Source organism: Hemitrygon akajei, unplaced genomic scaffold (assembly GCF_048418815.1).
Source record: "Hemitrygon akajei unplaced genomic scaffold, sHemAka1.3 Scf000207, whole genome shotgun sequence".
NCBI lineage: Eukaryota > Metazoa > Chordata > Chondrichthyes > Myliobatiformes > Dasyatidae > Hemitrygon > Hemitrygon akajei.
In genome coordinates, this window is record NW_027332092.1 from 242,729 (window position 1) to 265,181 (window position 22,453).

Genomic DNA, 22,453 nt, shown 5'->3' on the forward strand with positions numbered 1-22,453 from the left:
TCAGGAAGTTATAATGTCCCCTGAAGTACAGTCCAACGCTAACTTCCCTGAGCAGCGGACACTGCTATGGCAGAAGAGAAAATATGAACCTAACCCGACAATCCGGATTGACAGTATAGGACAGCCGAGAGGTATACCTAACGAATTCAAGGCGCGGAATGAGATTGCTGCAGGCTGGGAAGCTCTCATACCTGTGATAGGGGTAAGCAAAATTGTTGAATGGATAAATTATATATACTACACTCAACAGAGGTTCATCAACTACACCGATGATGCGCTGGAGGCCTTAGGGCAACAGCTGGATGCAGTAGCAGGATGGCGTGGCAAAACAGACAGGTACTGGATTGGCTTTTGGCAGAAAAAGGGTGTGTGTGTGTGTAATGTTTGGAGAACAATGCTGCACTTTCATACCGAACAATACTAGCCAGGAAGGGTCTTTCACCAGAGCAATGAATAAATTAAAGAATCTGCAGAAGGAGGTCAAAAAGAATGCAGGATTTGGGCATCAGTGGTTTGACTGGTTAGAAAGCAAACTAGGGGGATGGGGTGCGAGGCTGACTAAACTGGCAATGACTGCAGGCATTGTGCTGATAAGTTGTGCATTTATTCTGTGCTGTTTTCTTCCATGTCTCAAGACTTTGATAATGCGTGCGACAGCAAAACAATTCCGGATGCTCCTGGAAATTGTTGAATCTGACCCCAGACAAGGAGAAAAACCGATGATGTACTGTTACAGTCTGCACGATGCATCAAGCGGACTGGAGGGTGTTAATGATGTGGACACTAGTCTGTAAGGGTGTCTGAGTCTTTTTTCCTGTCTCAGCTACGGAGGGACTGGTTTTTGGCTCAACAGCCTAGGATAACAGAGAAAGATCATTTTGAGCTCCGACTATGGAAATTGTAGCTGACCCAAATTTAGGATTAAAATGCTGGACTTTATTTTGACTTTGGTGCACGGCCTCTGAGTGTTCTCTTTCTGTGTGAGACCCTGTGGGTCTCAAAGGGGGGATTATATTGAGAAATATACCTGACATAATCATTACATATACCTGAATTATAATCACTATGTATTAGCTATTTACTATACTATGTAATCACTTCTAGGTACTGAATATTACTATGTATTATTTTACTAGACACATGTTGCTAAGTGTTGTTTTAACTAGATACTTTGTACTCCTTTAGCTGCATACTGTGGCACTTGCAGAACACCTGTTTAGCTAGCAGCACTATTAGCTGAAATGTACCCCATGTATTGCACTCAGCCTTTGTTTAGTACGAGATAACGGTGGCGGACAGGAAGGTGCGAGCAGGAATGTAATGTGACGGAGGTTGTCTGGAAAGCATAACCTTGGCCAGGAATAAGGCCCCAATGCGAACGGGTGAAACATAATGGTGGCGCACCGTGAGCTAGGCAAGAGAGATTAATTAGTTAATATATAGATGATATGCAATTAAAACTTGATTGGGTATGCTGATGAAACCGAAATGTAACTGAGATAAGAAATTACTATAAAGAATGCTGTATACCGGAGCTCGGTGGGCTTTCGGTGACAAGTTCATTGATTGCCTCAGCCTTTGTTTGCAAATAAAAGTTTAATTTTCTTGAAGAATTGTCTGTGTCTCCAGGTCATTTCAAGTAACCACGACATTATCTTGCATTTCTTACGGTCCTTAAGCACCTCGTTGCAAAAGGGATTTCCTGCGATTCACCATCTGCGATCCTCTGTCATCCTGCCCCATGTCAGCGCACTGGAGTCTTCTGCGCCCTCTACTGGTGACTAAAACGTGCTTGATGGTTAATTCACGCGCCTGGGGAACCAACAGGAATGGGATTTACAGAAGTAAGGATGCAATTAAATAACTTCATTGGAATTGCAAAAGACAAGAACAAATAATACACAGAAGGCGAACAAATAAATGGAGTAATTTAACATTGTATAATACTGTGAGAAACGAACGAAAGTACCAGTAAATGTTTCTTAACCAGCTGATCACTGTCACTGTCCCCAGAGTGATTGCCCCGATTTTCGTGGTGCAATTTTTTTTTGGCAACAAATGGCCACGGATCGATCAAAAGTGAAGGAGACTAAGTACCAGACTGAACAAAGAGGAACAGCGTGGATGTTAAACACCGATGCACACTCAGACAAGAAGAAAATTCCAGTTAGCATGTGAGCATTTGGAATCCTGCTCAGTATCTGGTTCAGGACAACGATCAGCAGATCCCCCGCTTCCAATGCAACCAGTTAGCGAGTGAGAACTCCGGAGAGAATTCAAAATACAGATATGCAAAGTGACTTCGGGTCCTTCTGCAGGATACCCTAAAGTTTACCCTCCAAGGTTGAGTCGGTGGTGAAGTAGGCGAATGCAACGTTGGCATTCATTTCTGGCGGTATAGAATACAAGAGCAATGATGTGATTGTGAGGCTCTATAAGGGCTCATGAGACCACACTTGGAGTATTGTGTGCACTTTTGGGCTCCTTATTTCAGAAAAGATATACTGACTTTGGAGAGCATTCAGAGAAGATCCAGGAGAATGATTCAGGAATGAAAGGGCTACCTTATGAGGAACGTCTGACATCTCTTGGGCTGTATTCCGTGGAGTTCAGGAGAATGAGGGGGGATCTCAGAGAAACTTTCCGAATGTTAAAATGCCTTAACAGATTAGATATGCCAAAGTTATTTCCCAAGGTAGAGGAGTCTAGGACAAGAGGGCACGACTTCAGGATTGAATGACGTCCATTTAGAAAAGAGATGGGGATACATTACTGTAGTCAGAGCATGGTAAATCTGTGGAATTTGTTGACAGGTCGTTGGTGTATTTAAGGAAGAGATAGATATTTTCATGATTTGCCAGGTCATCAACGGGTAGGGGAGGAGGTAGATGCGTAGGGATGACCGGAAGAACTGGATCAGCCCATGATTGAATGGAGGGACGGACTCGCTGGGCCGAATGGACTGCATCTGCTTCTTTATCTTATGGTCTTATGCTCATACGCAATCAGCGCAAGATTAAATTCCTCACGAGGTCGTTACGAGGAACATGAAATCTTAGTAGTTACACATCCGGAAACGTGTTCCTTTAATTTCATGAGGGACAATGCACAAGAACAGAGATATGTTATTACAAATGTACTTGGCTCGTTTCAGCTCTGACTGAAGAGCTAGTCACAGCTTTCGACAACGCACTATCGGGAGGAAGATCCCCTGCACAAATGTGCTGAAGACTCTCACCAGTATGTTCCTGGGATGGAAAGTTTCACAACAGGGAAACACAGATACCCGGGATAAGAGCTTATTCCTGGTTTTCATCAGCAGTGAATAACTCAGATAAAGATCACTGATGATTCGGCAATTTCATAAATGTTGAGGGAAAGGTGGTCAATGGGGCATCAAATACAAACACCACAGAACTTAAATTCCATTCAATATCAGAATTAGAAACCGGTTTATTAACACTGGCCTCTGTCGTGAAATTTGTTAACTTAGCAGCAACAGTTCAATGCAAAGCATAATATAGAAAAAGTTAAACAAACAATAAATAAGTAAATCAATAATGGTATATCGGTATTGAGCAGATAAGAAGTGCAAAAACAGAAATAATATATATTTTAAAAGTGAACACAAGTGAATCTGCAGATGCTGAAAAATAAATACAAACGCAAAATGCTGGCAGAACTCAGCAGGCCAGATAGCATCTATGGGAGGAGGTAGTGACGACGTTTCGGGCCGAAACCCTTCAACAGGAGTGAAGTAACACGTCGTCACTACCTCCTCCCATAGATGCTGTCTGGCCTGCTGAGTTCTGCCAGCATTTTGTGTTTTTATTTAAAAAGTGTGGTGGTTTCATGGGTTTAATGCCCATTTAGGAACCGGATGGCGGGGGGAAGACGTGTTCGTAATAGTGACCCATTGAAACTGGCGGGAGGAAAGGATTTTGGGAATGCCTAGGGTGGAGCACCGCGGGAGGAGTGTGAGACGGATGTCATAGAAGGAGAAACAGGGGCGGAGCGTGAAGCGGTTACAGATACACCCAGACATGATTTTTGTTTTTGAGGAATAGAGAGCATGGCGGTAAGGGTAGTATTTCTCTCTGCGTGTCGGATGTGGGAATACTGGGAATCTTCCAGTCTCACAGAGTGCAGCGAGAGTCAGTGTTAGGGATCTGGAGCTGCGGCTCGATGAACTACAGCTTATTAGGGAGAGTGAACAGGAGATAGAGAGGAGCTATTTGTCACCCTGAGGCTGCAGGAGTTAGATAATTGGGTGACCGTTAGGGGAGCGAGGGGAAGTGCTCAGATAGTAGAGAGCACCCCTGTGGCCACCTCCCTCAGTAATCGTCATCTTGTTTTGCATGCGGCTGGAGGAAGTGACCTGACAGAGGACGATCACAGCGATCTGGCACTGAGCGTGGTCCCGTGGTGCAGAAGGGAAAGAGGAATATGAGGAATGCGGCATTCACAGGGGATTCCATAGTGAGGGAACAGACAGGGGATTCTGTCAACCTGATAAAGGCACCCGCATACTGTGTTGCCACCGAGGTGCAAGGGTACGGGTTGTCTTGGATCGGATGCAGGGTATTCTGAATGGAGAGGGTGAACAGCTAGAAGTCTTGGTACACGTTGGTACCAATGGCATAGGTAGAAATAGGGAGGAGGTCCTGACATGGAGTTAGGTAGGAAGTTGGAAAGCAGGATCTGCAGCGTAGTATCCTCGAGATTGCTGCCTGTACCTCGTGCTAACGATTCGAGAATAGCACAATCAGGCATGTTAATGAGTAGCTGAGACTGGTGTACGGGGCAGGGTTTCGGGTTCCTGGATCATTGGGACATGTTCTGCGGGAGGTACAACCTGTACGAAAAGGACGGATTACACCTGAACCCAAAGAAGTCCAATAACATCGCGGGCACACTTAATTATGCTGTAAGGGGTGAGTGGGGAGGGGGGGGGGGTCGATGGGAACCAGGGTGATAGGCGTTAGGAAGGGGAAAACAGAAATAAGTCACAGATAGCGTGCAACAGAGATGATAGAAATGAAAGGCAGGAGATGAGGCATAATCACAGCCAATGGGATGAGTTACAGGGCAATAGAGGCGTGGTGCAGTTAAATCAGAAAGCAACAAATACTGGAATGAAAGTGTTGCAGTAGAATGCACGCAACATAAGAAATAAAACGGACTATCTTTAAATTCAGCTACTAATTGGCAAGTATGAGGATGTGGCCATCTCTGAAACTTGGCTAAAGAGGTGGGGGAGTGCTGGTGTAGCCCTGTATATAAAAAATGATATTAAATCATTGGAAAGAGATGACATAGGGATTGGAAGGTGTAGGGTCTCTATGGGTTGAGATAAGAAATGGCAACGGTAAAAGAACCCTAATGGCAATTGTATACGGGCCTCTAAACAACACCCCGGATTTGGATTACAAATTACACCAGGAGATAGAAAAGGTGTGTCAAGAGGGCAATGTCATGATAATCGTTGGGGATTTTAACATGAAATTCGATTGGGAAAGCCAGGCCAGTACTGGACCTCAAGAGAGAAAAACTGAAGAATGTCTAAGAGAACAGCTTGTTGTTGAACCCAATACGGGGTCGGCCGTGCTGGATTGGATTTTGTGTAATGATCGGGGGTGATAAAAGAGATTAAGGTTAAGGAACCCTTAGGGAAGTGTGATCACAATATGATCGAGTTCACTTTGAAATTTGAGAAGGAGAAACTAAATGTCAATGTGTCGGTATTTCAGTGGAAAAAAATGAAAATTTAATGGCATGAGAGGGAAACGGGCTAAAGTTGACTGGAAAGTGACACCAGTAGGAAGGACAGCAGAGCAGCAATGGCTGGAGTTTCTGCGAAAAATTAGGGAATTGTGAGACAAATATATTTCAAATAAGAAAACATTTTCGAATGAAAGATGGACACTACCGTTACTGACAAGTAAATTCGGAGATAAAATAAAAGTAAAATGGAGAGCATACAAGGAAGCCAAATCTAGTGGAAGGTAGATGATTGCGAAGCTTTTAAAAACTTACAGAAGGAAACTAAGAAGGTCATTAGGAAGGAAAAGATTAATTATGAAAGGTAGCTGGCGACTAAAGAGAAAAAGAGAATTGCGGGTAGATAGAGGACTAATAGAAAATGACGCTGGAGATAATGTAATGAGAGACGCAGAGATGGCAGAAGAACCGAATGTGAATTTTGCATCAGTCTTCACAGTGGAAGACATCTGCAGTACACCGGACATTCAAGAGTATCAGGGAAGTATGTGCAGTGAAAATTACGACTGTGAAGGTGCTCAGGGAGCATAATGGTCTGACAATTATGGACAAGATCAACAATAAGAATTTTCAGGATGGAGTAAAACGGGGGAAGATGCCAAAATAAGAAAATTGGGAGGAGCTGGAAAGAGCACAAGCTAGAAGGTAGTAGATTAAACTGGATGCGTGGGATAGTGGGCGAAATGTAGCTTGGGTGATAATGGGAAAAAGCAAAGAGCTGGAGAAGAAGGAATCTGATAGGAGAGAGTGGATCATAGGAGAAAGGGAAGTAGAAGGGGACCGAAGTGAGGTGATTGGCAGGTGAAGAGAAGAGTAGAAGGCCAGAGTGGTGAAATGAAGAAGAGGGAAAAGGGAGGGGGAAAATACCGGAAAGCCGAGATATCTGTGTTCATGTCATAAAATTGGAGGCTCCATAGACAGAATATAATTGCAGTTTACTCCTCCAACCTGAGGCTGTTCATGTGGCAGCAAAGGAGACGATGTGCGACATTTCAGACCAGGAATGGGGATTGGAATTGAAATGTTTGGCCACTGGGAAAATCTGCTTTTTGTTGTTGGAGCCGAGATGCTCGACTAAACGTTAATTAATCTGAAGAAGGCACGTCTGTATGAAACTTCGACATTATTCATCTCCATAGAAGTTGCCTTATACGTTGAGTTCTTTCAGCATTTTGTATGTGTTGTGATTATTGTTGTTAACGGTTTTCGTGCGTCCATTATCTTCGTAAGTCTGGATGCGATATCAGGTTAAGGTTCTTCAATATATTACAGGAGCATACAAACAACATATATTTTTTTATATTTCTATTGGAAGATCGATAACTGAGACAATTTCCCAGAGCGGATCTATAATCGAGACAAAGTCTATGGAGCCTGGGAATGGACAAGATCAACAATAAGAATCATGAAACCGAGAGGTGAGACTGAGAGACTTTCACGGCAGCATTCACTGAATTCTCGATTCATCATTTCTTCGTCTTTGGGATTTTGCAATTTCGTGTGAAGCTCTCCATACCTCATCATGCCTGGGATTTTACCTGAATGAAATCATGCTTATTTTTACCCCAGCTGTTGGAAAACACGTCAGCCTTGTGAACAATTGAACACTTAGCGTGCTAGAGTGAATATAAATGAATGACCATGGAGATTCATCAGCTCAGAGTTTCTTCAGCGAGACCGCGGGCAGCTCGAATACAGAGTGAATCACACACGGAATGCCTGAAACTATCTACAGTATGAGAAAGATATATTACTTGATCGTTGCCGTTATTGGTGTCCCTGGTAGGAACAGACGTGAACTAACATCTGCAGTTCAATGTGCGCGGTCTATGGACCCGTTCAGTTACCGACAGCGTTATGATCCTGGTGTATTAGTGAGTGTAGTGCAGTCATTGTGACAGAACTCTTGTGTTCGGTCAGAAGTTTCCTTGCAGTTTAATCAGTAGACAAGGTTGAAAAGAAAAAAAAACAAACATTAACTGAAACAGATGTAGAGTGGAAGATCGGGGAGTTGGATATATTTTGTGGACATGACAGGCAGCTTTGATTTATCAAGGTAAAACCGCTATCAAAGTAAACTCGAATTCTCCAGCGCGCTCAGCACCATGGCGTTTTTTTTCCGCACCAATATTTCAAAATGCTTTAATTTAAAATTGAAAGTAATTGTGCTGTGTTTGAAAAAATGCTACAAGGTTGAGGAGAACGCGGAAAGCGAAACCCTGGTGAGATTCGCTTGTGTGTTCAATCTCGGACCATCGGGAGTTTTGAAAATTCAAATCGTGTCGTTGTGCGTTTTCGTTTACAAGGGTTTGTTTCCACGCCTTATTATCGGTGAAGAGGGGTTTCGCCAACCAGAGGTGTCTGTTAGATGCCTGACGGGGTAAAGTACATGCAATACTTTGGTCTGGAAAAATAAACATCGAACCATTTGGAATAATGCTTCTGTAATTCGGAGCAGGTCAGGAAGAATGTGCAAATAAAAAGAAAATGCGAACTTCCTGATCTGATCCGTTGTCGTAGTTTGAAGGAACCGCATCCAAGTGTATTTGCAGAATTTAAAAGCACCGAGCACAGCTGGGCCGGCGAGGGCAGGTGACAAACCGGAGTCGAAAAGGAGATGGACGCCTGCGAACAGAGGAAGTAAATGTGCTACGAACTTTGAACGTTGTAAATGGACAACCTCAGAGACAGCGGGGCGTAGCGACATGCGATGAGCGCCAGGATATGAAGGAAGTGCAGAGGTATCCAAACTTTACACATCGGTCGTAAAGTTCCCTTGGCGATCAGTTGACAGTGCCTCATTCCCAAATCCTGCTCCTCTTGCAGTACCGAGTATGTAACCTTTCTCCCTGCTTGCGCACCATTGCGGAGTCTGCGAAGCACGATTTAAACCTTTTAAACCTCCAGTATTCAGCGCCCGCCAGGTTTGACTGTTCTCTCTTTACAGCTTATCTCTGCACAGTCCCACAGAGCGTGAGGCAGTAATTCATTGATTCCTTCTGCTGTTACCTCACCACCCCCCCCCCCCCCAAATGAATTTATCGGCGACTGTGATCCTGTCCCGGGGAATGTGCGGCCTCTCCAACTGCACCACTCGCTACCTGGTGGCCATGGCATCGGCGGATCTACTGACCTTTGTCTTGGTGGTGATACTGTGGCCGCTCAGTTATTATTACTTCCCTGGGACTTACCTGGCCATCACCCCCGTATGCAGTGTGATTGCTGCCCTGACAGAGACAGCCACAGACTCCTCTGTCTGGTCCACTGTCAGCTTTACCTTTGATCGGTTTGTCGTCATCTGTTGCCAGAGGTGGAGAGTAAAGTATTGCACCGGGAAAACTGCGTCTGTGGTTCTGATAACAACCAGTGTTCTGGTCTGTTTGAATCATGTGCCCGACTTCTTATATTGCAACCTGTGAAAGTTATTGACAATATACCCGGAGACTGCGTTCCAAAGACGGGATACTATACGGATCCCGGGTGGGTGGGATATGACTGTCTTACTACTGTTCTAACGTCATTACTCCCGTTCGTGTTAATACTACTGCTCAACAACCTGACGGTCAGACACATTTTGGTGACTAGTTGCATCCAAAAGGGTTGAAAGGTCAGAGCAAGGTGGAGAACCATCTGGACACTGCAGAATGGACGGTCACCGAAGAACATGACAGCGGAGAGAATAAAACTGGTTTAGAGCCCGAGAGAGGCACAACACAGGCAAACACACATTCACACCTTCAGCCCGCGATGTCCACCTCCTATCTCACCCTACCTTTTCTGTTTATTTGCCCAGCATATTCCGGCCCTGTCACCGTCACAACCCTGTCAGTAATGATAAAGCGGGAGAGCATCCAAGGGCATTCAAACCTAATCAGCAAAATTGCATCTCATTTGTTACTTCAGTCTTTTGCGTCAGGATGAAATGAAAAAGAAAGTCACCAGTCTAAGGAGCTTACAGTAAACCTCACACTTGTCCTTGGTATCAGATAAACCTGTTGTGGAGAAATGATTAACACTACAGAACTCCTGGATTTGGTTCATAATTGTGCAAATTTCCATGGAGCACCTAAATTACGACTCCAGGGAGAAATGTCACCTTCCTTCCTGATTTTGATGAATGATGCTTGCCACTTGATGGCGACTGTGTGAGCAATCAAATGGCATATTCTGCTTCAGAGCCTGAGAAAGGCACAACACTTCATCTTGAGTTTGTTACTCTTTCAAAGTGCATGTTTGTTATTTTTGTGTCAACCGCCTGGTCCTCTGTTTACACAAGGAACCACTCAGCTTCTGAGAAGAGATCTCCAGTTTTGAGCCTGTCCTCAGACGCTTCACGTTGACACCTCGTCTGCTCAGATGGTGGATCTCACCCGTGGACGGTTATGCTCATCCATTGGTTAACTCAATCCTCTTTAGCAGAGTTTCCCAACCTACTTTAGCCCCAGTGCCGCGAGGCGAGAACAGTCCAGTACCCCCGTCGCTAATTTATGCATCTGCAACAACGTCTGCTAGGGTGGTTAGGTCGGACGAGATCGCCAAGTGTCAGACGCGTTGTGATGACGAATGCTCAAGGCCTGCAGTGCGATGCTTCTTCCTGTGTCCCAGCGCCACCACCTTTTTTGGAAGTGCCTGCTCTACTAATGGTCGGTCAGATCTGATGGCTTATCGCCCCACCAAGATTCTTTAATGTCCCCCTGGCGAGTGTTATTTGCTCCTAAAGCCATCTTAGGACATGTAACCACCCCAGAGGGAATAACTGCTCGATTGTGATCATTTCTTCATCTTTCTGGTCTGAGCTTTCATTTCAGTTCAGAATAGTACATGCTCGCAGCATGTTGAATCCTGTTTTCATTGATGAAAATACATCCTTAGAAGAGTTACAGTGAGTAGGACAGAGGGAATGGGACTCCCTCAACACTGTGTGTGCAGCTCCCTCAACATCTTGCTTGCTCCTCTCCACAGTGCACTCACTTTATCTTCCACTCCCTTTCTCCCTACCCTTCACCCTCCTCTCAATTCTCAGCACACCTTCCTCTCTGCTTCTCCTCCATCTTCTCTCACTCTCCATTTCCTCCTCTCCCCTCTTATCCTAATACATCCTCTCCCACTTCCTCACCTCCCTCTCCTACTCCAGTCACCCCAACTTCCGCTCACTCTCACCTCTCTTCTCCCCTTTCTGTCTACAAACCACACCCCCACCCCGACACTGAATCTCAGCCCGTGCTCACTGCAGGATAGCAACCCGTCCCTTTCAATGTGCGACAGTGACATCGACAAGATAAGTAGCCTTGGTGACATCGGAACATACTGGCGTTTGGAGTTGGATGAAGCAGAGGAGGGAGAGAAAGTGACAGAGAGATAGAGGAAGAGGGAGAAAGAGAGAAGGGGGAGGAAGCGATAGAGAAAGAGGGGGAGGGAGGGTTGGAGGGAGGAGAGAACAGGCTGAGTGGTGGTTGTGAAAAAGAGGGAGAGAGAATCGAGAGACTAGGAGTGTTAGTGAGCAAGACTGAGGAGAGCTGGCAGGGAAGTGTTAGAGGTGAGAAACAGAGGGGAGAGAGATGGTGGCAACAACCAGTGAGGGGAGAGAATTGCGGGAAGAGTGAGATGGATGTGGGTAAGAAATAAACGGGGAGGAAGTGAGGGGCAGAAAGAGGCATGGGTGAGAATGACGGAGGAGAGAGATTGGAGGGAATATGAGAGGGAAGAGAGATGGGGAGTTAAGCTGGGATAGAAACCAGGGATTGAGACGGGGGAGATATACGAGGGAAAGAGACATATTGATCAGTGAGAGAGAAACTGACAGGGATCGAAAAGGGCCACTCATTTTAAATGGAGACATATGGAAATTTCTAAAATTCTAAATCTTCCATGTAAATTCCTTTAGTATCAGTGAAGTGTCTATCTAGCTGAGTGTAGGCGGCTGACTGGGTACATTTTAGGTGGAGATAGAGGGGGATAGACACAGAAACATAGATCAGTCATGGCCATGTTGAATAAACATAATATCATAAGACTTCCTCCTCATCTTTCTTATGAATTGATTTCCCTGTAGTCTGAGGGTGTACCCCTGGTCCTGGGCTATGCATTATGGGAAACATCCTCTCTATCTTGGCTTTACAGTATTCAGGAAACCCGCCCATAATTCTAAACTCCAGCGGGAACAGCACAGAGACATCATATACCATGAGCTGTGGTCTTGTTAAGCAGCTTCAGCTGCAGCACCTTGTTCAAAACAATCTGAAAATCCAAACAAACACCACCCACCACCTTTCTTATTTCACCAAAGAATTCCGAGAGATCTGTCTGGGAAGAGGAAAACCGTGCTGTTTTGGCCGTACAGGGGAGGATTTAAAAGGACTGTCATGGAACAGAATCACTGGCAGGGTCCAGCTGGCCAGAGTTGACTCTCTACTGTACACTAGGTGTGTTATAAATTCACTTAAGTACCAGAGACAGAGTTTAAAATAAACTGATTTATTTGTTTCAGATTCAGAATATTAAACACCAGTCCCATTAAAGGTGAAAGAAGAAACTCCTCCCATTCCCAGTGACCAGGGTGCAGAACTGGGTGTGGTGAGCAGCAGCAATAATTGCAGAGTTCAGCACCGACAGTCACTCTCGAAATTGCATTCAGCAACGGTGATGGACAAATATCCAGCATGCAGCTTATTGAAACTTTCTCCCCAGTGTGAACCCGGTAGTGTGTCACATGTGTAACTTGCTGCAAGGTTTCACTGTTCATGTAATGGCCTCTCTGTAATGTTTCACTGCTGAGGTAATGGTTTCTCTGCAGCAGCAATGTTTAGGTTAAGACTAGAGATAACAGGGTTTTGGAGTGCCGGGCTATCCAATGAGAGAAACATTCTTTCTTGTGAGTCTGGAAGAGAGAATTTGTGGTCTTTCGCTAGGGAGAGATGAGAAGACGTGAATGGAGAGAGCGGGCCCTTTTTCTTTGTTTACTTTACTAACCCTATAATCAAAGTAAGAATTATAAAGCTCAATCGTTTAATCGCATATTGTGTACTGTTTGTAATTTCGGGGAACTGATTTGTAACAGGGGACACATCACACAGCATCCACCCAAACGAGATTTCACAAGTTTGGCCGGGCTGGGGGCTATCACCCCTACATTAAGCTGCTAGCCGAAGCAAGAGTTACATACGCCTAGATGACTGAGTGAATCGCTTCCCAAGGTCTGAGCAGGTGATCAGCCTCTACCCACTGTGAACTCGTTGGTGTCTCTGTAGTTGAGATGACCAAGTGAATCCCTTCCCGCAGTCTGGGCAGGTGAACGGCTTCTCCCCAGTGTGAACTCGCTGATGTACCTTCAGTTGAGATGAGCAAGTGAATCCCTTCCCACAGTCTGAGCAGGTGATCGGCCTCTCCCCAGTGTGAACTCTCTGATGTACCCTCAGTTGGGATGAGCAAGTGAATCCCTTCCCACAGTCTGAGCAGGTGAACGGCCTCTCCCCAGTGTGAACTCGCTGATGTACCCTCAGTTGGGATGAGCAAGTGAATCCCTTCCCACAGTCTGAGCAGGTGAACGGCTGCTCACCAGTGTGAACTCTCTGATGTACGTTCAGTTGAGATGACTGAGTGAATCCCTTCCCACAGTCTGAGCAGGTGAATGGCCTCTCGCCAGTGTGAACTCGCTGATGTACTTTCAGTTCAGATGACTGAGTGAACCCCTTCCCACAGACTGAGCAGGTGAACGGCCTCTCGCCAGTGTGACCTCGCTGATGTACCCTCAGTTGGGATGAGTAAGGGAATCCCTTCCCACAGTCTGAGCAGGTGAATGGCCTCTTGCCAGTGTGAACTCGTTGATGTATCTTCAGTTGGGATGAGCAGGGGAATCCCTTCCCACAGTCTGAGCAGGTGAACGGCCGCTCCCTTATGTGAACTCGTTGGTGAGCCATCAGGTACGACGACCGAATGAATCCCTTCCCACAGTCTGAACAGGTGAATGGCTTCTCACCAGTATGAACTTGCTGATGTGACTTCAGGTTAGATGAGCAAATGAATCCCTTCCCACAGTCCGAGCAGGTGAATGGCCGCTCCCCGGTGTGAACTCGCTGGTGTTTCATTAGGGAGGATGACTGAGTGAATCCTGTCCCACAGTATGAGCAGGTGAATGGCCTCTCTCCAGTGTGAACTCTCTGATGTACCTTCAGTTGAGATGACCGAGTGAATCCCTTCCCACAGTCTGAGCAGGAGAATGGCTTCTCCCCAGTGTGAACTAGCTGGTGTACCATTAGGTCAGATGACCGAGTGAATCCCTTTCCACAGTCTGAGCAGGTGAACGGCTTCTCTCCAGTGTGAACTCGCTGATGTATCTTCAGTTGAGATGACTGAGTGAATCCCTTCCCACAGTCTGAGCAGGTGAATGGCCTCTCCCCAGTGTGAACTCTCTGATGTACCCTCAGTTGGGATGAGTAAGTGAATCCCTTCCCACAGTCCGAGCAGGTGAATGGCCGCTCCCCGGTGTGAACTCGCTGGTGTTTCATTAGGGAGGATGACTGAGTGAATCCTGTCCCACAGTATGAGCAGGTGAATGGCCTCTCTCCAGTGTGAACTCTCTGATGTACCTTCAGTTGAGATGACCGAGTGAATCCCTTCCCACAGTCTGAGCAGGAGAACGGCTTCTCCCCAGTGTGAACTAGCTGGTGTACCATTAGGTCAGATGACCGAGTGAATCCCTTTCCACAGTCTGAGCAGGTGAATGGCCTCTCCCCAGTGTGAACTCTCTGATGTACCCTCAGTGGGGATGAGCAAGTGAATCCCTTCCCACAGTCTGAGCAGGTGAATGGCCTCTCGCCAGTGTGAACTCGCTGATGCACCTTCAGTTGGGATGAGGAATTGAATCCCTTCCCACAGTCCGAGCAGGTGAACGGCCTCTCCCCAGTGTGAACTCTCCGGTGAGCCATTAGGTCAGATGACTGAGTGAATCCTTCCCCACAAATTCAGCAGATGACCAGCCTCTGCCCAGTGTGAACCGGCTGGTGTGTCCACAGGTGGGAAGACCGACTGGATCCCTTCTCTCACACAGAACAGTATGAACTTGCTGATGTACCTTCAGTTGAGACAACCAACTGAACCCATTCCCACAGTCTGGGCAGGTGAATGGGTTCCCCCATGTAAAATAACGGGCGTAGAAGTCAGTCAGATGATCGAGTGAATCCCTCCCCACAGTCTGAACAGGAAGGAAGATGAAGTGAATCCCTTGCTCCACTTCGTAAATATCTGGTCAGAGACAGAAAAACTGGCATGATATGTTTGAGATTCCAGTTGACAAATTCCTCATCATTTTCAACCTGTAAAAAGATTTACTAAGTCCATCAACAGACAACATTTCAGATGAGATCACTTGACTCGTCAAGGTGTGATATGGTTTCACAACGTTTCAGTGAATTTCAACCCAAGTTGGAGAGAGAAGTCATCTTCTAACTGGGCACAGTGCTGGTATCTAGAATGACCATCAAATTCTCTGATGCTCCTCCTGTCTCTATGAGAATGGGACATTTCTAACATCTCCAATCTGTGACCCGGCTCACTTTGACTCTGTCCATTGGTGTTATTCCCTGCTCCCACTGAGCTGCATGGGTGCCTGGCCCCACAGTAACTGAAACACTCTCACACAAATAGCCGGTACTCATTCCAAGCACCCACCACTCTCTGTGTAAAAAAACTAACCCCTGACATACTCTCGGTATCTATTTCCAAGCACCTTAAAACTATGCCCCTCATGTTAGCCACTTTAGACCTGGGGAAAAAAGCCTCTGGTGATACACACAATGAATGCCCCTCATCATCTTTTCACCTAAAATATGCTCTAAACATAAACAAGGGAATCATACATTGCTTTGAGGTTTTGTTACAAGTATACAAAATTATTAGGGTACAGATAGGGTAAATGCAAGCAGCATTTTCCACTGAGGTTGGGTGGGATGATAACCAGAGGATCATGGGTAAGTGGCAAAGGTGAAAATTTAACGGGAGCGTGTAGAAAAGCTCTTCACTGAAATAGTTGTGAGAGTGTGGAATGAGATGTCAGCATGAGTGATGAATATGAGCTCAGTTTCACCATTTTAAAGAAGTTTGGATGGGAGTCTGGATGGTAGGAGTATGGAGGGCGATGGTCCCAGTGCAGGTAGTTGCATTAGACAGCTTAAATGCTTTTTCAGCATTGACTAGATGGGCCAAGTAGCCTGTTTCCATACTGAACTTCTGTAGGTTTCTGTGACAGAGAAGCTGGACAAACTTGTTTGGAAGGGAAAAGGTAGAAGGGACAACGGAGCAGCAATGGCTGGAGTTTCTGGGAGCAATTCGGGAGCTGAGTGATCGATACATCCGAGGAAGTGAAAGCATTGGAAAGGCAGGAGGACACAACTGTGGCTAAAATGAGAAGCCAAAGCCAACATAAAAGCCAAAGAGAGGGCAAACAAAAGAGAAAAAATATTGGGAAGCTTTTGGAAACCAACAGAAGACAACTAAAAAAAGTCAGATGAGCTCAGTGCGTGGAATCATGATATTGTAGTCATTAATGAGTCTTGGTAGCACCCAACAGTCTGAGGCATTTAGAGGAACAACATATCCAGGGCCTCAATATCTCTTAAAAACCCAGGTTCCCTGCACCAGTTACCATGCAACCTTTATTTTGGCAGGCATGTACAAACTCTACACCCTCAAAATTTCACTTCTGAAGGCCTCCCACTTACCAAGTACTCCTTTTCCAGAAAACAGCCTGTCCCAAACCACACTTGTCAGATCCTTTCTGATACCACAGAATTGACCTGTCTCCAATTGAGAATCTCAACCCGTGATCCAGACCTCTCTTTTTCCATATTTACTTTGAATCTCCTGGCATTATGATCACTAATTTCTGTCACCAGCCCTGGATCATTTCCTAACAGCTTCCTGCACACTTCTACGTCGGGAATCCTACCTACTGAGTAAGGGCACATTTGACAAACTCTACCCCATCTAGTCTTTTTACAGTATGGAAGTCACAGACAATATCTGGAAAGTTAAAATCACTTACTGAATCAACCTTTGTTTCTTGGCATGGTCTGCGATCTCTCTGGAAATTTGTTCCTCTAAATCCCTCAGACTGTTGGGTGCAACCAAGTCCCAAGAATGGCTACAATATCATAATGCCCTGTCCTGAGCTCATCTGGCTTTCCTACGATGCTTCTTGCATTGTGATATACACAGCTCAGCACATTCATCGCACCATGCTCAACCATTTGATTGCTGACTCTATCTGAGGTCTGAACAACATCTGACTGGTCTGAACAAACTCTCCCTCATTGGCACAAAAACAATGGAGCTGATTGTGGAGGACAGGAGGAATGGAGGCAGACTAACCCCTATTGACGTCAATGGACCTGGGGTTAAAATGGTGAACAGCTTTAAGTTCCTCAGCATAAACATCACCAAGGATCTCAAATGGTCTGTACATACCAGCTGTGTTTTTCACCTCAGATGGTTGAAGAAGTTTGATTTGGGCCCCAAATGCTAAGAGATTTCTACAGGGAGACAATTGAGAGCATCTTGACTGGCTGCATCACTGCCTGGTATGGGAACTGTACTTCCCTCAATCGCAGGAACCTGTAGAAAGTGGTGCAGACAGCCCGGCACATCTGCAGATGTGAACTTCCCATGATTCATGGAAAAGAATAAAGTGAACTCGTGAAAAAAATAATGAACTGATTGTGGTGTGGTTATTGCTCCGGCGAATTGAAGTTTACACCATAAAAAGTTTCCAATCCGGATACATCACACCTTTGTGTGGCTACTCTCTTCTGTTGACTTCAAGAAATAGCAGAGAACTGTGGACTTCGCTGAGCACATCATGGAAGCAAGCCTCCCCTCCATGGACTCGCTCTATACTTTCTGCTGCCTCAGTAAATCAGGCAACATAATTAAAGATTCCCAGAACTCCAGACCAGACATTCTCAATTCTCAACCACCCATCGGGTCGAAGATAAATGAAAACACAAAAACAGAAAACGTACCACCAGGCCTAGGGACATTTTCCAATCTGCTGTTATAAGCAAACTGATTATTCCTCAGGAATTCCTCAGCTTCCTTCTTGCATTAATAGGATTATATACCTCGAAACATTGGCTGCACTTCGGCAAGTTTTAACAGTGGAATGGAGTGAATGAAAAAATGCCCGCCCACAATGAGAGGACGTGACACTGGATCTCACTCCCTTGTCTGAACGGAATAAAGATTAAACTGCACAACCACGAGAATAACCCACATATGTAAGGTATCACACACATGATGTTAGACCCCGGTGTAGCAAACCCATGCATGACATCAGGCATGTGGGGGGGGATAGGATTTTTGGTTCCATGGCTCTCTTCCAGGGAAGGTGGGACCTGTACAGAAGGGACCACAAGGAGAGAGAAGGTTCTTTGGAAACTGAAGATCTGAAGGCAGATAAGTCACCTGGACCAGATGGTTTACACACACAGTTCTGAAAGAGGTGGCGGGAGAGATTGTGGAGGCATTACTAATGATCCTTCAAGAATCACTAAATTCAGGAATGGTTCTGAAAGACTGGAACATTGCAAAAGCCACTCCACTCTTCAAGAAGGGAGAGAGGGAGAAGAAAGGAAACTATAGGCCACTTAGACTGACAGTGGTTTGAAAGATGTTGGAGTTGATTGTTAAGGATGTGAGTTTGGGGTACTTGGAGGCACAAGATAAAATAGGCCAGAGTCAGCATTGTTTCCGCAAGGGAAAATCTTGCCCGATGAATTTGGTGGAATGCTTTGAGAAATAATAAGCAGGGTAGACAAATGAGAGTTGGTTGATATTTTGCACTTGGATTTTCAGACCTTTTAACAGGGGTGCCAAACTCATTTTAGGTCACGGGCCGGATTGAGCAAAATACAGCTTCATGCGGGCCAGATCAGTCGGTCGCGTGCGAACGCAGCTTTCGTTGCATCCGTTTTTTTCAGCCTGCTCTCATGTGTCTCAGTCTCTGCTATAACTACAAAGTGTTTCACTTTATAAATTCCGTTTCTTATGAAGAAGACTGCCGAATAAACACTAAAAACCCTGAAAACCTGGTACCTGAATAAACTCAGCATTAGCCATATCATACGCCATAGGCGCTTCGATTACTGGGGCCAGCTTTAATAGTAATTAGATATTATCTCGCGGGCCAAAGATAATTCCACTGCGGGCCGGATTTGGCTCGCGGGCCTTGAGTTTGACATATATGTTTTACAAGGTACCACACACGAGGCTCCTTAACGAGCTCTGAGCCTGGTTGGGCGGCGATGAGGAAGGAGCTGGTCTCGGGTTTACATTGTTATGTGTGATGAGAAAACCATGGGGAGATGGGGTCCAGAGTTGGCCCCCCGTGAACTAAGCTGCTAACGAGAGGGAGGGATAAAGATGGGGAGAGGCACCATGCTGCACATGCTGACAATGAGAGAGACACAAGGATTTAAAATGATGGCTTCTTCGCTGATTGTTGACTTTACTCCCAAGGACTTTGCCTGCTTGAGTGAATCCTTGCTGACACAGCAGAGTGATGCCAGGTGCCTGCTGAGACAGGAGGGAGTGGCCCAGTTTGATGGACATGATCAGTTAATGGATGGCTGGAACCCCGGCAGGGGAGATAAAAGATGAGTCTGCTGAGACACAGGCAGACACGCCACTGGACACTGAACAAGTGTTGTTCACCCACAGGAAGGTGGGGGCTTGGAGGGTCGATTCGGGGGATTCGGTCCAAAGCTCACAGTGTGTGAAGGCAGGCCGGTGGGGGCTTGTGTGTGTGCCCATCCTCGCCTGGGTGACAAGTCCAGCACTGAAGAACGGTCTAGCCGGGAACGGAAGGGTCATAATCGATGACCACAACAGGTCAAAGGAACAAGAAGACAACGGAAGGTTTGCCTGCTGATTCCGCTCATCTCTCGTTCGCTCTCTCTCTCTCTCTCTCTCTCCAACATCACAACAGCAACTACCTCAACCCAAACTGAACTGAACTCTGCATTATCTTAAGACTATTCATTTACCCCTTGACTACGATAGAGCTTGGTTTTGGTTCTTATTCCTACACTTCTGTATTTATCATTGCTAACCTGTTTTATATGTATATTTGCATTTTGGATACTGTATTACTTAGTTTATTAATAAACACCTTTAGTTACAGTACCAACAGACTCCAACGTATCATTCCATTTCTGCTGGTTTGGTTACCCGGTTACAGGTTACGTGACAACCTAAATCGAAGGTCGGTTGCAGGGGGGGAAAGGGTTGGGATGGAGACAGAAGGCTGGACAATCTGGGCCTGGAATGTAGGATCAGTTGGTTGTGGTTCCCCAGCAGTGAGAGTGGATGTTGGTGACATGAATCTGTTTGTGTGTACGGGTGTGGGGTAAATGGTGGGAAAGTTGTGGGGCTACTGGCTGGTGGAGGGAGGTTGGGGATGTGGGTTATCGGACAAAGTGTGACCCGGGAGGATGGTTCCGAGGGCAGATCACATTGTGAGCAAACGAGGATCTGGTCCATTGCATCAGACAGCTTTCAAGAAGCAACAAATCTCTCTTTATGTTAATCACTGTCTAATTCTGCTGCTACCATTGTGTTTGTCACAGAGCCTAGAGTCTGGGAACAGCTCGATGGTAGGAAGCAGATGGTGATGATGGGAGGCTGTTTACTGGAGGCAAGGCCCGTGTCTCCTGGAGCTCCCCAGGGTAACACCCATTGCTACTTGTCATCTATGTAATTAATATTGTTGAGAATGTACAGGGTCTGGGTAGTGAGTTTGCAGCAAGTAATTGCAAACAATTACTTCTTTTTGCAAGATAATAAATATAAACACCCCTCTTTCCCTCTCCACACTCAGAACCGACCAAAAGCTACTTCAGAAGATGCAAGCTCTTCAAATGAGCAAACACTGAGGGAATGTGTGTAAGTTTAAAGAGCCGTGCTACTGACAGCACATTAGCAGATCTGGAGTGATTGCAACTGGGTCTGATAGAGGCATAACTGGTATTTCTGGGCACATTCAGTCTCACTCCAATTATTCCCTACCTTCCTTTGTACAGTTATGTGATGTCTAAAGGACCAGTATTTGAGTAAATGAGACTCACCAAACTTTCTTCTGACTGAATCACTGGAAACCCTGAGTCAGAAGGTTTCTCTCCAGTTGGTTCTCTCAGTCCTCGGGCTGGTTCACGTGTTGCTGTTCCCTCGTCTTCAGTTGTGGTTTGCTTCCAGTTGTGGGCTTTTCTTCCAATAAATCTCTCACCGCAGGTGTAACTTTAACATGAGAGATAACGAACCATGTTAACAATACAAAGGAGAACAAAATATTTCTGCTCCCTGAACTCTAAACATTGAAGACAAATATAACGATCTCAGTGAACAAATCTGTCCCTGACACGTCACAAAACCTGATATCATTCAGTCATTGTTAGACATAAGATGTAGGGACAGAATTAGGTGATTCGATCCATCGAGTCTGCTCCACCACTCAACCATGGCTGAGATTTATTCCAGCACCATATTCCTGCCTTCCTGCTGTAACCCTGAAGCTACTTAGCAATCATGAGTATATTAATCTCTGCCATAAATATACCCAAATGGCAGCCTCAACCAACCTCTGTGGCAACAAATTCCACAAATCAGCCATCTTTTGGCTGAAGAAATTTTTCTCATCTCAGTTTTAAAGGGAAGCATCTTTACTCTGACACTGTGCTGTCAATCGCAAACTTTCCATGTCCACTGTATCCAGGCTTTTCAACATTGGTAGGTTTACTTCACCATACATCCCTCCACTTCCCCCACCATCCCGCATCACCATTCATCCGGAGACAGTGGGCACACACCACGTGACCGTGCGTCACAAAGCGGAGGGCGGAGCATATCTGCGGCGCACAGCCTCACGTGACCTATTCGCGGGACGTCCGTTTCAATTCTGTGGAAATAGACAGCCTGGGCTCCTGGTTTGGATCGCTCAATGCAGATTCAGTGAAGCCGACACATTTCTGACGAGCCCAGATAACTGGGTACTAAATGAGAAATTGGCCCTCGGTTCGGAGCTCATGGCTAACATAGGATCTCCTCACTCGGGATCGGTCTCAGTACTCACCGATGGGAAAGTGATATCTTCGGCCCGCAGACAGTGATCCCGACCCCCGGCTCCCCACCCAGGAGGCGGGAACCCTTTGCCGATCCGGGAGCTGATGTACTTCAGCGCTGTGAAAGCGAGCACACCGCCCGCCTGTAGACTGTGAGCATGCGCGAACTAATTGTTGCATCATCCGGAGGGCGGGGCCTCGGACACAGACGCCAAGATCCTGCCCATCTGCGGTTAAATGGGAGGGGCAGACGATATCACGTGACCTGTGGGGGTCTCCCACCCCCAGACAAAGATCCAGCTACCCCTCATTCTGTAAAGAAGCAAACTTGCCGTTCACATCGCCTCTCACCCTAAATGTGTCAGACATTTCAACCCGCAGGAAAATTATATCGTCTGTTCACTGTATCTACTCCTCTCGTAATCTTATAAATGTCCATCCAGTCTCACCCCAGCCTGCGCCGCTCTGGAGAAAACAACTCAAGTTTGTCCAACCTCTCGTTATAGCTCATGCCCTCTAATCCAGACAATATCCTGGTAAACCTCTTCCACACCCTCTCCAAAGCC

At 46.0% G+C, this 22,453-nt stretch overlaps 1 protein-coding gene across 4 annotated transcripts; it reads right to left on the minus strand.

Moving 5' to 3' along the window:
- Positions 1-1,577: 1,577 nt before the first annotated feature.
- On the minus strand, positions 1,578-22,233 carry LOC140724409 (uncharacterized). 4 transcript variants are annotated; one of them, XR_012098126.1, is made up of 3 exons: positions 21,899-22,147; positions 20,898-21,066; positions 1,578-1,812 (listed from the first exon to the last, which is right to left on the minus strand). XR_012098126.1 is itself a non-coding variant. In XM_073038857.1 (3 exons), exon 3 carries the CDS (start codon positions 14,703-14,705, stop codon positions 12,996-12,998), a length of 1,710 nt encoding a protein of 569 aa, XP_072894958.1. In that variant the 5' UTR covers positions 14,706-15,040; positions 20,898-21,066; positions 21,899-22,233; the 3' UTR covers positions 12,240-12,995. The 4 variants fall into 4 exon arrangements, 3 of the variants coding, with proteins under 3 accessions (XP_072894958.1, XP_072894957.1, XP_072894956.1); XM_073038857.1 differs by lacking the exon at positions 1,578-1,812 and adding an exon at positions 12,240-15,040 and having other exon boundaries at positions 21,899-22,233; XM_073038856.1 differs by lacking the exon at positions 1,578-1,812 and adding an exon at positions 12,240-15,021 and having other exon boundaries at positions 21,899-22,232.
- Between the last annotated feature and the right edge of the window lie 220 nt (positions 22,234-22,453).